Source organism: Xiphias gladius, chromosome 8 (genome assembly GCF_016859285.1).
Source record: "Xiphias gladius isolate SHS-SW01 ecotype Sanya breed wild chromosome 8, ASM1685928v1, whole genome shotgun sequence".
NCBI lineage: Eukaryota > Metazoa > Chordata > Actinopteri > Istiophoriformes > Xiphiidae > Xiphias > Xiphias gladius.
The window spans coordinates 5,928,668-5,945,480 of NC_053407.1; the positions used below are offsets into that span (position 1 = coordinate 5,928,668).

General features: G+C 38.9%; 1 protein-coding gene across 4 annotated transcripts in view; it reads right to left on the bottom strand.

The window, feature by feature from the left end:
* The window catches only part of fa2h (fatty acid 2-hydroxylase), a 36,543-nt gene that overhangs the window by 18,655 nt on the left and 1,075 nt on the right, over positions 1-16,813 (bottom strand). For all 4 annotated transcript variants that reach the window (XM_040133267.1, XM_040133270.1, XM_040133269.1 and 1 more), the window contains one exon: positions 16,244-16,526. In XM_040133267.1, the coding sequence (XP_039989201.1) occupies positions 16,244-16,526 (283 nt within the window). The remainder of the gene's footprint in view (positions 1-16,243; positions 16,527-16,813) is intronic.

Consider the following 16,813-nt stretch of genomic DNA (forward strand, 5'->3'; position numbering starts at 1 on the left):
ATCAGTTGCACAGCAGATAGTTTAGTCCTCTACACTTCAAAATTTTACCTGCTACTTCTATCAGCAGTGACCCAGTTCAACTGGCAGCCATACATGCCCATGTCTGACATATGAAATTGTATGCTTTAGATCATGAGCCATTCCCTTCCTTCTCCATCCACTTTTCTTACCATCATTCTGGTACAAGTTAATCTTTGTTTCATCTGTCCAAACAATCTTGTTCCAGAACTGTGCAGGTTTTTCTAGATGTTTTCTGGCAAAGTCTAATCTAGCCTTTTTTCTATTCTTGAGTCTTACCAGTGGTGTACTCGTAATAATCCCTAAAAGTATTGTAAAAGTATTTACGTAAATAATGGCATCTCTTGATTATAGACTTTGACAATGATATACCTGCCTCTTTGAGAGTTTTCTTGACCTGGCTAGATTTTGTGAAGGGGTTTCTCTTCACCAAGGTTTTAGTGTTGCTGAACTCGCCAGTGCATTCCTTCTTTTTAAGAATTTACCAAGTTGTTGATTTGACCCTCCTAAAGTTTCCGCCATCGGTCTGATAGGTTTGGTTTTTTGTTTGTTTTTTTTACCATAATGATGGCCTTCTTCATTTCCATTGACACCTCTTTGGACCGCATATTGAGAGTTCCCATGAACAGCTACCAAATGCAAATTCAACACTTGGAATTAACTCCAGACCTTTTACCTGCTTAATCTATCATGAAATAACGAAGGAACAGGCCACAGCTGGCCATGAAACTGATTGTCAGTTAAATACCCAATTACTTTTGACCCTCTAAGGGAAAATGTGGGACTATGTATAAAAATGGCTCTTTCAAATCCATTATGGTGGTATACAGAGACAAAATTACGAAAATTGTGTCACTGTCCAAATACTTATGGACCTCACTGTATGTCAGTAAGCAGTCTATGGAAACAATCCCTCACAGGGTCTGTCCCTGTAATAACAGCACATTAATAATTGCACAGTGTTTCCCACAGAATTAGATTGTATTTGTTGCAGTGGCTGTAATCAACCCTCAATGACCTGAATCGTTGAGAGAGAGAGAGAGAGAGAGAGAGAGAGAGCGAGAGCGAGCAAGTGCAGGGTAAGGAGGGGCTGAGTGACTCAATGTGCGATTCTACACAGCTCTACGGTGAAATAAGATTTTACCTATTTGAAAAAGTAAAAAAAATAGGAAAATCAATACGTGGCGGTAAATGTTGATATTGTGGCGGGCCGCAACGAATAAATCAATGTATGGGAAACACTGTGGCAGCTGAAGTTAAACTAAAATTGCACAGACATTGGTAGTTTTTATATCTATCTAATTAAAGCTAAAAATACAACAAATACATAAGTTGCGGCATATTGTTGTAGTGTTTATCTGATGCACTAAGATTTATTATCCGGCTGACTGAGACACATATGTGGTTAAATATTTTAAATCACATCTGGGTTTTCTCCAGAGTTGAGACACTTGAAATGACAAGAGTGAAGGGGGCCTTAGCTGTAGAGACACCTTGTGCCACATTTCCATCAACTTATCACCTTTGTCTTCATCGTATATTAAATATCAAACTTATGTTTTAGTTATAGTAAGCATAAACATCCAAGACCCTTTCCTTGTCCTTCAAGGCTTCAGATTAAACCAGTAACCAATAAAAAAAACCAATAGATTTTTTCAGATGTCAATACTATATATATATATATATACACACATATACATCTATATATAAATTATATATATATATAAATTATATATATATATATAAATTATATACTTATATAATATATATATATATATATATATATATATATATATATATATATATATATATATATATATATATATATATATATATATATATATATATATATATATATATATATATATATATATATATATATATATATATATATATATATATATATATATATATATATATATATATATATATTATTTATATTATTTATATATATATATATATATTATTTATATATAATTTAGATATATATATATTATTTATATATATATATATATATATATATATATATATATATATATACACACATACTGAAAATCTGTAACAGCGCACACGCAGTTACCTCACTTAAAACACTGACTTACAACCCTGATAATTGCAGTTTTTGAAAAATAAATTTAGGAGCTTTCTGATGTTGTTTGGTTTGATTTTGTGCCTTGATGTGAACTAACTGTGATTATTTTCTCTTCAGGGTGTGTGTGGGTTTCCATCGTTGCATTTTTTTACTGTGTTGGGACTAAGGGTGGAGGAATGGTGTGTAGAGCAAAGGTTGAGTTGGTGTTGCCCTCAGGGCAGCCACCATGTAGTCAGACTTGGTCATGGTTGGTTTGTGGAGTTGGGATTTTTCGATCAAAGGATGAGAACAGTGGCACATAGGCTGAAGCAAGGGAGTTGCTTAACTCAATCAAACAATATTTGTAATCATAAAAAACATCTCACATACTGACACTAATTTTGGCTCAGTTATGAATTCTATTCCTCCCTGAAGGTGATATTGCCCATTTATATTGCCCCTAAATTGTTGTCAACTGTGTGCCAAAACCTGCATTTCTGGTTAATCGCCACTATAAAGTAACTTGGCTTCTTTCTACCTTTTGTATAATAATCAATGCTGCACACAGACTGAAGCAGCATAGTTGAGGATTCCCTCATGGATTTTAGTAAACATACATCAGGGCAACAAAGGCACCAGCAGGTGACCCTGGCGCTAGAAAAAGCTTTCATAACCCCTCTGCTCTCTGGTTACAAAGCAGATGAGAACTGTTAGTCAGTCAGTCAACCTCGGGAGGCTGAGGTGGTTTATTCATCCTATACTGATATGCAATTTTTGTAAGAATGACACTGGCAACACCCAGAGTTCAACACCCAGAACATTTAGTGTCATACACCAAATATTTCATATATATATATATTCACTCTGACTTTATCCTTTCATGATTTGGGGTCAGGTACTCCAAGCTTGTGCAATCAGGAAGTGGACCCTGGCGTCAGTTTCACTTGTTTCAAGTTTCTTATTTGCTGCTCTTGTTTATTGTCAGGCTGGTCTGACCACAGTCTGCCAAAAACATACATGTATCTACAATAAAATGCATTAACCCATCAACCCAGATACAGTTAAAAAAAAATATTGTATGATTCCCTATCCATGAACAAAATGGGATGAAATGTGTTAGGAGACAACATGGGTGTGAAACCAGGATAAAACTGAAATCAAATCTGATGTGTCCGTAGTTATCATTTAAATAATAATGTTATATCTACTGTTATTTCATTATGTAAAATTATATTTGTGCATTGCAACCTGCCACAAACTAGGCTTTGAGACAACTGTGTGTACGTGCGTTTTCTTGTATGTGCGTTTGTGTGTATGTTAGGGTGTGTCACCAGCAGTTCCCTGGTAGGATGCATGTGGAAAGAAAAGGGTTGAAGTTCAGTAACACTGAGGGAAGTTCGATAACATGAGCTTGAATCGTCGCTAACTCACACACACGTATTATACATCATTAAGTCACACATTTTACAGAAAATCAAAGAGAAAACTGTTAATTTACTAAACCAACAGTACTGGTTTAAAACCATGTCTCAACACATTAAGAAGATTCATTATCTCATCTAGGTCTAAGACATGATCAGGGAACCAGAATACAACGTGTAACCAGTCTCTACACCTTTCAGTGTTCAGTTTTATCTGCTCTTACTACAACACTGATGGCTTTGTTGATAGCCAAATAGATTGATGACAGGCATTAAGATTTTCTTCATTAAGCAGTTCCATCTGTCAGTTACAGGTTTGCAAAATAAAGGTAAATCAAGAACACCAAAAGCAATAAAAGATGTGTTCAAGTTGTTAATTTCTTACTCAGTCATAAGTCAGTGCCATACTCTGCTATTGAGATATGATAACAATGACATCAGTGTCAGCAGGAAATCACATGATCGTGTGTAAAGGTTGACTGCTCTCATGGCTCACACTCAGCTAGATGAGGGAAAGATAGAAACATACACACACCTCTCCTCTCCTTACATTCAGCCACAGACACAATCATATCTTTACCTGGGTAGTGATCTCATAACACAACATCACTTATCCAAACTGAAATATTTCACTGCTGTCAACCTAGCCAACCACACGCCTGAATTAAGATCGATATGGTCAAACCCTCTATTATGTGGTGATGTGTGCGGGCTGCTCTGAGGAGTGTGTATAGATTTGTTTGTAGGTCATAGAGACGAGAGTGGACAGGAAAAGGCTAAGTGCACTTTCTTGATGGCTGTTATGATTATCACATGAATAACTATCACAGGTACTGGTAACAGATTTTTTCAATGTCATCCCTCTCTGATACTGATGTCAGCTGATGGGCAGCAGTTTGAACAGAGCCTCAAAAATGTAACTACATCTTTGGTGCACATGAAGAATTCAAGGACCGTGAGTAGTCAACTTTGGCTGCTAGTGTTGTTTTCTTCATGATTCCAAAGCATGACACAGTCTAACACTGTACTGTACAAGTTGTTAATTTATTACTCAGTCATAAGTCAGTGCCATGCTCTGCTATTGAGATATGATAACAATGACATCAGTGTCAGCAGGAAATCACATGATCGTGTGTAAAGGTTGACTGCTCTCATGGCTCACACTCAGCTAGATGAGGGAAAGATAGAAACATACACACATCTCTCCTCTCCTTACATTCAGCCACAGGCGCAATCATATCTTTACCTGGGTAGTGATCTCATAACACAACATCACTTATGTAAAACTGAAATATTTCACTGCTGTCAACCTAGCCAACCACACGCCTGAATTAAGATCGATATGGTCAAACCCTCTATTATGTGGTGATGTGTGCGGGCTGCTCTGAGGAGTGTGTATAGATTTGTTTGTAGGTCATAGAGACGAGAGTGGACAGGAAAAGGCTAAGTGCACTTTCTTGATGGCTGTTATGATTATCACATGAATAACTATCACAGGTACTGGTAACAGATTTTTTCAATGTCATCCCTCTCTGATACTGATGTCAGCTGATGGGCAGCAGTTTGAACAGAGCCTCAAAAATGTAACTACATCTTTGGTGCACATGAAGAATTCAAGGACCGTGAGTAGTCAACTTTGGCTGCTAGTGTTGTTTTCTTCATGATTCCAAAGCATGACACAGTCTAACACTGTACTGTACAAGTTGTTAATTTATTACTCAGTCATAAGTCAGTGCCATGCTCTGCTATTGAGATATGATAACAATGACATCAGTGTCAGCAGGAAATCACATGATCGTGTGTAAAGGTTGACTGCTCTCATGGCTCACACTCAGCTAGATGAGGGAAAGATAGAAACATACACACATCTCTCCTCTCCTTACATTCAGCCACAGGCGCAATCATATCTTTACCTGGGTAGTGATCTCATAACACAACATCACTTATGTAAAACTGAAATATTTCAGTGCTGTCAACCTAGCCAACCACACGCCTGAATTAAGATCGATATGGTCAAACCCTCTATCATGTGGTGATGTGTGCGGGCTGCTCTGAGGAGTGTGTATAGATTTGTTTGTGGGTCATAGAGACGAGAGTGGACAGGAAAAGGCTAAGTGCATTTTCTTGATGGCTGTTATGATTATCACATGAATAACTATCACAGGTTCTGGTAACAGATTTTTTCAATGTCATCCCTCCCTGATACTGATGTCAGCTGATGGGCAGCAGTTTGAACAGAGCCTCAGAAATGTAACTACATCTTTGGTGCACATGAAGAATTCAAGGACCATGACTGGTCAACTTGGGCTTCTAGTGTTGTTTTCTTCATGTTTCCAATTCATGACACAGTCTAACACTGTACAGCACATCCACAACACAAGTCATATCCATTTGGTGTTACAGTGGTGATGCTGTTTGACAGCCAATGCCTTCAATCCAACGCTGAATCAATCTGACATCAGAGGAATCCAATCCAAGCCGCCTCAACTCCTCTAAATTGAGGCACACGCCCAGCTTAAGTGTGTGTGCGCATTATTTAACAGGGGGACACAACCAAAGAAATGAGGACGATAAGGTGGATGGGGGGGGGTGACAAATGTTTGTGTGTGTGTGTGTGTGTGTGTGTGTGTGTGTGTGTGTGGATAACAAGGTCCTTCGTCTCCCTCTAACTAAAAAAAACCAGTCAAACCTGAATGACCAGGACTCAAGATTCCACCCTTGCTCTCTCTCTCTCTGTACCTGTTGTGTATGTGTGTGTGTGTGTGTGTGTGTGTGTGTGTGTGTGTGTGTGTGTGTGTGTGTGTGTGTGTGTGTGTGTACGCGCAAGAATCTAAGGCTTCGTGTAGCTACTCAGTTTGTGCAGAAGGTGTCATGTTTCTATACAGACTGTAACTAGCGAGCTAAGAGCCATAAACACCCTCACCATGCCTTTATATTCTGAATATGTTTTTAATTTTTTTCTCATTAATAAAATCTGACATAAAGCAAGACACTCAGCAAAACTGACCTCTAATGTGAAAGACTTCCAGATCATCAACCAGTTCTCAATGTAAAGGGGCACCTAATAATCAATTAGCCTAACTGAACACCCATAGGTGTTTAGTAAGGTAAAACACAAACAGTAAGGTTCAAAACAAACAGAAAAGTTTCAACAAAAACACAGCAGTTTTTCTACATAATGTAGGTCAGCTAAACAGTTTGTCCTTATTCCCTTTAGGTACAGCGACCACAAAGTGACAAAAACATACTGTGCATGAATGGTGCAATTTTGGGGCGTCCAAGTCAAAAGTTGACAGTTGTGAGAGAAATGTGTTAACATCCTAGATTACACTGTGACATATGTCCACCATCATAAGATTTAGAGCCTTGGAGACAAAAGACAGCCAGTTTCAAAATTCACTAACTTTGTCCAAAATTTAGGGCCAAATTCTCACAGTGTAACTGCTGCTACGACCCTTTTGTACAAACCAACATGAAATTATGTGTAAATTCAGAATACAACGGTTGACACAGCATTATAAAGGCCATTTCTGAATAAAGTTTTAAAGTTTTCTTTAAAAAGTGCCATCTCCATAGAGTTGTGAAGTGGGAGGAGCCACTGGTTTCAGAGGTGTTTTCCCCATTCTGTATTCCAATTTCAGTTTTTTTCTTTTAACAACATCCATAGTCTTACTTGACATAGAAACACAGGGCTCTCAAGTACAACAATCTTATAGGTTTATGATATGACTGCCAGTTAAAATTAGGTCAACTTTGATTCTGAGAAATCATGTTTCGTCCATAAGTTTGGCATGTACTACAATACCCATGAGCCTTGGCCGCTGGTGCTGTGAAAAAGAAGCCAGTCAGATGTGCCAAAGCGATAGAGAATTCAAAACACTGTCATGTTGAATTTGTGCACACATTGCCATAGTTGCTGTATTAATCCATGATTGACCCACAATCCAAAAGCAAAATAGCTCTTCCTACCTTGCACCTCTATGGCCATGGTTGTATACATACATATACAAAGAATTGTTATAATACAATTGAGACTATAAACAAAAGGCATATTTTTTAATGTTCTGCATTTTCAAATCATGACAGCAGTGCAGATAGATAATGCAAGTTGATGACATGACGTATTTACATTGTAGGGTCAAAATTTACTAGTACTAATTGTATTAACATATTAACATATAGATTTATTTCTTGCAGCCAATTCCAACTGTGCACCACTGTCAGCTGACTCTTTTCACCTGATAACGAGGGGTTTCACAGGGAGAAGACATGCACAAAAGGTCCATGCTATTCTGAACAAGACTAGGTGAAAACTTAGTATGTGGCTGTACCGCCCTTTATCTGTTTTGTTCTCTCCAACTCTCTGTGCTCACATGTACAGTGTTTTATTACAGCCGAATTCCCAATAAAGCTGTTTTCATTTGCATGTTTTTCTGTTTCTGTTGTCAGATAACAGAACAAATATAAAATAGTCACTGAAACACGGCCCATTCAGACTACATGTTAACCAGCAGTCACTTCCAAGGCATTTCTAAACTGCTGCTCTGCACTGTTAAAATCCAGATTTTATAACTGCAATGTCATCTGACAAAATCACCATACACATAACTTAAAAGGCAACAGCTGTGCTGTGATTTCCTTTTAAAAAGATCACTCAGAGAGAAAGTTAGGAGCTCATTCACCTCTGTGTCAGCTGCATTGCGGTCAATCGAATGAGATGCATAGAGCGGTGTGCCTGCAGAGGGAAACCCAATTTCGTGCTCATTGGGCAATATTGACGACTCTCTTCTACTGAAAGTCGCTAAGGTTTGTCCAAAAAGTCACTAGATGTGTCACTATGTTCTTTTATGAAGAAAAGTTGCTTACGGCGTGTGAAAAGTCTGTAAATCTAGTGACAAAGGTGCCAAGTTTTCAACACTGCCTTTAAACACCCCCCTGATGACACAATAGAAACTGTTTAATCAATTCATTTTGAAAGAGCAACGACCGGGAAACTCCTACACTTAGTCACGCGGTATTCGGCTGACCAATGGTGTAACTCTATCAGTCAGTCAGTCAGCCAGCCAGCCAGCCAGCCAGTCAGCTGTTGCGGTCCAGCCAAAACGACAAAGCTTCATCAAGAGACCTTGGCCTGAGTCTGACCATCAGCCAGGTTGCACTGTATGCAAAATATACATAGCAAAAACACTGGCCTTGTCCTCTCAAACTGTTCTGTAAGCACCACTACAGTACGGCTGAACTTCTTCAGACTGCCTTTATTGCCATCTCCTCCTCCCTCCTGTGTGTGTGTGGTAGAGAATCTTGTCCGTTTCTCCCCACTCCTTCCAACCATTTTCTGCAACAACACACCTCTGTGTGTAAGTGTGTTTGCGCAAGCGCGTGTATGTATTTGTCGGGTTACCCCCTGGCCAAACTGTTGCATCCATAAATACTGTATATACACAGCCCGACAAAAGGCCTACCTTCTGCAAAGAGCACTTCTCTATCATTATGTAAAGTTGACAAGATGGACAGATGCATAACGGAATAAACAATAAGTTGGGGTGAAATGAACAAATAAAAGAAGGGAGGAATTTTACAGACTAATATTGCCAACTACAAGCAAATATACATAGCCCTAACCCACTTCATTTACACTATGTAACCTATCTTTCTCATATATTTTTAGTTTAAAAATATTTTGTTATTTTCCATTTAAATGTAGTATTTATCTTGTACAGAACAAATGCCCCTCCTTATTTGTTTGATAAAAGAGCATTTAAAATCAAAATGTAATGGGAAAAGGGATGGGAAAATTAATGCATCAGTTTCACTATCACAAAATGATCCATAAAATGTTGCCTTGTAATACAGAATATACAAAATATATCATAATATTTTACGAAAGTTCAGCTGAAATTCAATCCTATTGTTACATACTCTCCTCTGTTCTTTTCTTTATGATCAATGGAAAAACATTAGCAGGGCCTCATACTTCACAAGCCAATCAAACACCCTGTGGGGTCACAGAAAATCAATGTGAATAAACAATACCATCGGAAAATGAATTACGGGTGAAAAAAAGTAAAGCAAAGCAAAGTAAAGAAGTTACAGCCTCAGGACTCGGCTCAATACAAACAATGAGAAAAAAGAACATCAGGCTTTAGCAGCACTCCTGTGAGACCTTTGCCCAAATCAATTGCACCTTTCAAGCATATGTTCATCTCCGTCCCCTCTGACTGTCCATCTAGTTTACCTCTAGCTTGCCCTCTCTTTTCCAGGTGTTACCTTGGCGATGAGGGGAGTCACCTGAGGACTGCACCTGAGTGCTAATTGCCGTGTCGGCAGTCTCTATGGTAGCAAAGATAAACAATGTGCTGGGTAATGTATCACCACAGTGATAAACTCAGAGCAGCTTTTAAGAGTTTTAAAAGAGGTAGTTCACCTGAACAGCTAACTGTGAAAAACTGATGACACGGATGCTGGAGACACAGAAGACCTGAATAATAATGGGCAAAACACTGACTAAGATCTCGGTAAATACTGTGCCATTAATTTGCTTTGGTGTGATTAGCTCATGTTTAGTGAAAGTCTATACTTACCTGCAGGGACAAAGTCTTTAATAAATAACCACATTTTATCAGTCTAGTATGCTGCCAAAAATAAACTGTACCAACAATTGCAGGTGTTAATATTGTACGAAGTCCCTTCCCAGCCCCCTCAATCTCTCCCCCTCTTCCTCCCTGTGCCCTCTGATGAAGAAAGATCCATGCAGATGAAAGTCTGCATTCCAGCACTCCACCAGTCTGACTGCTCGCCCTCCAGCATTCCATCCTTAAAATTTATCAACACCCACCATCATGACCTCAGTGCTCTACTCTGCACTCTAATCTACTAGTTCCTACTCTATTATACTCTTTTATTCTTTATTTATCTGTGCTGAACTTGGCTCCAAGCTTTTCTGTCCATGCTACTCCAAACTTTTAGAAAGTCTTTTGGCCTGTTCTCTCTTAACTCCTAACTTAACTGTTCTCATTTATTATATTCTATTAAACGGTTCCATATGTTCCAGTTCTGCTGAGCTCTTCCATACTATTGCCATTGTTCATTCATTCATTCACACACATACTCACTTATTTGTAATTCACTCATCTAACAATATATATACTATCCTCCCAAGGTCATGACTACGCAGCTACATTCTCCTGTACATTAAGGCATACATATGACTGCCTCTGCCCTTTGTCCCTGTTGAATTTGTTTACATTCCAAGTCCTTGTATAGAAAGAGACAGTGACACAAACAGACTCGGTGAAACAAAAATGGAAAACTGTGTCAGTGAGAGTTGAACAGGGGAGTTCCACAAAGTGACAGAAACAAAGAGCAAACAAAGGTACACCTGTGATTGACACACTGATTAAAGGGATAAGCAGTTCTGTGTTTCTTGAAGCTGCAAAAAAAAAAATGTATGCACAAAACTGTAACATACCATTACACTGGTGCTTGGACCGATAGAGCTCTGCTGAAGGGTACATTTCTCGGCACTCCACATGAATTTTTACTTTAGGACCAATATTGCTAAAACACCTTAAATAGCTCGGCTACTATGCAGAGTGTCAGTTAGACACATTTTTGTCTCCTCCATTTCTGTGATGCTTTTACACTGCACTTTTCATAGATAATGTGTCCTTTCAAGGTTTTTTTGTCCCTGATCCCAATCTGAATACTTGTCATCGCTTTGTCATCAGGGTTATCTCAGCTTGTTCACTACGAATTTTTAATAGAAAGCCAGTGATAAAAACTGGAGTGTGGAGTTTGAAAGATGTGGGCATTTACCAGATAGGAATGCCTTAACAAAAAGATGCTACCAAATTATTAAGGGAAATGTAGGAACCAGCATGTTTGAAACTTCACCCATACTAGCAACAAAGAGTCAGGATATCTGTTGCATTTTTTAAAATCCATTTCTTTCCAAACATCATGGGAATGAATGGAATACTAAATACCAAATTGCTGGAATACTCAAGCTTTACAATCCAATGAATTTTTGGCGGCTGAAGAGAACTGCTTAAAATTGATTGTTTGCTGCATTACATCTTTTAAAAAATTCCTATACTGTTTTATTTGTTGTTCCATATTATTTTGTATAAATCATTTGGAAAGAGAAAGTATTGATCTGTTTTAACTGGGTTTGGATATAATTGGGGTAGCCTCTCTTAATTCCAAGCATGAACAAAATACTGAAAGTTAAAATACAAATTTTAAGAGAAATGTTTATGAAATAGACAAAAACTCTTATTTTTCTTCTTAATTCCAAAATGAATTGCTTCCCTTCACTCACTAACCACAACATATAATATACACATCATTAATGTCAGTCATTAATTGAAGTTGCCATTTATTTGCGAATTCATGGTTCACTAATTCATAGCCTGAGTTTTAATGGAGCAAAATGGGGCATTTTTGACTGCTGGTGTATCTGAAGCTTCATGTACAGTATGGAATATAATCAGTCAGAGAAATTATCCATCCTGATTCCAGTCCTGCTGATCAATTCTAGACAAGTGTCTTTAGTACCATGATGACTCTCCCTTGGATTTTCTATAAAGTTTGATTTTCTTAAGGTGTCATTCTTTTATTTGTGTGTTCAGCCAAGATGGCTTTCTCAATGGTAGTTATAGTTATTCCAAACAGGGAATTTACTATAAATAGTATAAATTCTTGTACACAAGTTAATACTAAGGACATACGTGCCATAGAAAACAGAAATGAGCAATCATTTACTATGAATTTGAGCTGTTTACTTAAGGACAAACTGTGCCAATTTCTGGTTTCATTTTTACTAGGGTAAGGTGCTAACAAACACTGTTTCTGAATAGAAGCAAACCAGTTTAATTTGTTGATGGTGTAAACAGCACCTCTGTTTGATTGTAAACCTACTCCCAAACACATATACATGTAAGCCCTCACACACACACACACACACACACACACACGTCCACACACACACACACACACACACACACACACACACACACACACACACACACACACACACACACACACACACACACACACACTTGAAGCCACAGTCTCGCCCTCTTCCTAGTCCTTCAGAAAGCACTGTGAGATCAAGTCTTGCCCAGTTGTAATTGCTGTCTCCAAAGGAGATGAATAATCATTAAGAAAGCATAACTTTGTGTTTGGGGGTCCTGTGGCTGTGATTGTAATGCAGTACATAGCAGAAAAAGAAGAAAATGAGAATACACCAAAAATCTGAGGCATGGATGGATTCAAATAGCACCTAAAGTATTCTCCAAAAAGAAATACTAATTTTTGGCCATTGCTAAAAAGATTTGTGTCAACTCTAGACTGACACATTTGGGAAATCATTACCTTTGTTTAGGAGAGCAGGCCAATCTGGACCCGGAATACAATTTCAAACAAAGAAATATATTGTTTAATTTCACTAAACAATATGTGCATGCTGACTACGTATGCAAACAACAAGGATACCATTTCTTTTATTCTCCTTCTCGGGCAACCTCAGACAGAATGTTGTATAATTCCCGTAATTTGTCTGTCTACCAAGCTCTCTAAATACCATGCTTATGGTCTGTTCAAACACTTTGTCCTATTTGGCAGAGCGTCGGAGGGCAGCATCTCCTTAGATGCTGAAAACTGCCGACTGTATCTTATGCAGCTTGTTAGGGTTTAACACTTTGGGTGACAAGTCTTCGCAATACAGAAGAAGATTCTGCTTCATTATGCCCAAATAGAAACTGATTTAAGTCATATCGTGGGAGGCAAAAAGTAGTAGTTTGAGCATGTTACCCCCTTAACCATGGTTGTTAGGGTAAATAACAGCCACAGTTAGGGCTTGGAATCTCAGGTTACCACACAGTATGATACTATTACCATAGTGTGCCTATTATAATAATGATATAACCATCATTCCGTTCTGCAGTATTAGTGTAACTGAAGAGACAAACAAACTCCTAAAATCCAGCTTCTTAAATGTGAAGATTTGCAGGTTTTTTTTGTCAAATATCATTATTGTATAGTCGAAAGGATTACATCCATCAATCGAGAATATAATCCATCCGATGCAGATTACTCTACAACAAGAATGATCAATAGCCCTAAAACACACATACAAACGGTAACATCTATACATGTAGCGCCATTAAAATTCTTAATAGCCATAAACAACTAAAAAGCTGAACTACTAGAAAGCAGTTCAGAGAGATAAAGGGTGCAGCAAAAGAAAGAAACACCTCTGGCTCATGATATTAACGACACTGTATTGGTGAAACCTCACAACACACCTTATCACAATATTGATTAATGATTTTTCCATCCTCCACGATGACTCAACACTTGCTGAAATTTGTGCCTCAAGCCCAAACTGTGTAATGTCTGATGGTATTCCAAGTCCCACTGTCAGCTGCTCAATGATAGAGAATGATCCAAGGAGGAAACAACAGAATTATTATATAACTGTATATATTTCATTCTCCAACCAAATAGCAAAAGGCAAAGTTCCATTATTTCAACAATATTGACAATAGTAACTGACCTTTCGGTTAGATGCAATCCAAGCAACCAAATTCCCTTTAAAATCCTTGTGTGATTTATCCTGTTGCGGTAGTGGTATTTTGTTGCTTGGTGAAAAAACCGTTTAAAGCGATCAGGCCAATGATTAAAGAAAAAAACGTGGGTTAGGTTTGACTTTTGCAGTTAGACCAAGGTGCCTTAGTGACTGGAGAAAGTGAGAAGAAAAAGAGTATTATTTGTTCCAGCCATACCTGGAGGACAAATTATGCTGGGGTTATATTTCATTAACAACTGGAATGTCCTGGTGACTCAGTTAGTCAATGGGCTGAAATCTGTCTCAAGATCTCTATTGTCACATTTGACCAGAGTTTGAAATCCGGGAGCTGAATGTGTGATTTCCTGAGTAGGGCTGGGTTATAAATCAACACCATCATTTTTTGTCTTTCAGCAAAATCATGTTGTATCGTATGGTGGTATTTTAATGACAAATTTTGAACATGTTTTCTAATACCACTGTTTTACTCCAAGGTTTTCTCTATATACCCTGAGCTGGACTTGCGTAAGACACTGACCTCAGTGCTGAATTATTTCAAAACAAGTGGCAGTTCAAATAAAAAGGAAAGTGTGTGATTAACTTTGCCTTTTGCAGTGGATGACATAATAATAGCAGCTAAGAAAAAAAACAAAACACTAATGTCTCAAACTGCAAACAGCCTGTATGAAAATGTGCATAGCCTAGACTGTCAAATTAAATTTACAACATTAAAAGCATGACTGCCATATACCTCCTCCATTCAACCCATACAAACAGTCCAAAAGTAATTTTTTTAATATATATGACTTATTAGTGACTGGAGGATGGCGCTCCAGAGAAGATAAAGAAGAGAAGAAAATGCCTTTTGTTATCGCAATTGTATAGATTTTGCCTACTGAGATGCAACCAACATGCAAGCAAGAACACACACGGACACACATCAGAGTAGGAAAGCCATGTAAATGTCAACTCTGTCGTTAGGAGATTTATGCAAAATCTTTCTCTTTCTCTTTCCTCAGACACAGAGAAAAAAGCAGAGACAGAGAGAGCTAAATTGGGTGTGGATTCATCTAACAACAAGTGATGTAAAGTTTTCAGTTCTCCTCAAATTTCCCCTGTCTGTATTCCCCTCCATGCCTACTGGGGCAAGACAAAGCACTTTTTTGCCATGTCTTTCTCTCTCTCTCTCTCTCTCTCTCTCTCTCTCACACACGCACACAAACACACACACACACACACACCTCTTGAATCATTTATTAACACCACTGACCCCCCACACCCACCCTACCCTAACCCTTCAGGTCTATCCTATCACCTGTACGCCCTTCCCTGTTGTGCTCCTCCACCTCCTTGTGTGTCTTTTTCCACTAACTCCTGGATCCCTCCCCTATAATCAATATTGTCCAGGAGGAGGAGGAGAGCCGGGAGTTCCTTCTCTGGCTGCCTCACAGAAAATGCCCGGTAAAGTCAAGTAAGAGACAATTATTCACCTGTTACTCACTGAGCCAACAGGCCCCTATTGGCTTTCCGATACCTCAAAAACACTAGTTAAGCTTTTAGCAAAGTCACTGTATTCTATATAATATGTAGCCAATAAGCACTTCCAAACCTGTTGTCACCACTGGCAAGACAAAAGCTCAATGTGAGAAATATTTAGCTCCCCATGCACAGCTCAGATGGGGACATTTTTTCTTCTGATTGGACTATTTTAAAGAGAAGTTAGTAGAGCCACTGACACTTGGACACAAGAAGGCACGTGCCTTTGCTTGCCAGTTGACCTCTTCGTCAAACATGCTAGAAATCAACAGACAGAATATATAAAAATTAGGTGTGATAATTTTGAAAATTTGTTTGTCTACATAATGGAAAACCACTCTTATCCAAAAGGAGCCACAGCCTTGCCTGGAGGATTGGGACTGAGGGAAAGCTATTAAAGTAGGAGAAAAATTACAAAAAAGATCAACTTTCATCTAAGATATAGACACTCTGTGTAATTTTGCTTAAAAATTAAGACTCTGTCTGTGTCTAATACTCAGCAAAGATATACACCTTGAAGACCCTCCAGTGGAGAACTAGCGACAGGTTTTTCTTCTCTGGTATCTTTCTTGAACTTGTTTGTATGCTCTGAGGACAGTGGTTACAGAATAGCTAGGTGTTACCCACCTGTGCCTCGTCGGTGCCGCTGTCTCTGTCCAACTCCCCGATGTAGTACTGCTCCATCCACCGCCGGGCGTTCTCCGAGTGACGGTGTGGGGGTCCTTCCATCTCCTGGCTCACGTCCTTGCCCGACCGCCTAAGTATCAGCGCCTCTCCGCCCGGGTGCCTCCGCAAGAAGTCGGTCACGTCATACACCCTGGTCCCCAAAAGCACCCAGCAGGAGTCCTTGGTGCAGTGACAGGCCACCTCCCTTATCGTAAAGAACCGGGGGGACGTGGAAGGAGACATCCTGACGGTGGAGATGCAGAGCGTCAGCTCGAACCGAAAACTGAACACAGGGAAGTGAGCAGAGAGACCTCCTTGGAGGGCCGTCGACCTGACTACTGGACTAACAGTTCAAATTGGCCGTTTACACCCTGCGGCTCTAAAACTCAAAAGTATTCACTAGAGGACAGCGACGAGAGAGGCGGGGTCTGTGAGGCGTTCAATAACCCGGACCGTGGGATACAAGTAAGTGACTATCACAGCAGCCTACAGATGTTTCAAAAATTGAAACATATGAAACATGCCTCGTTT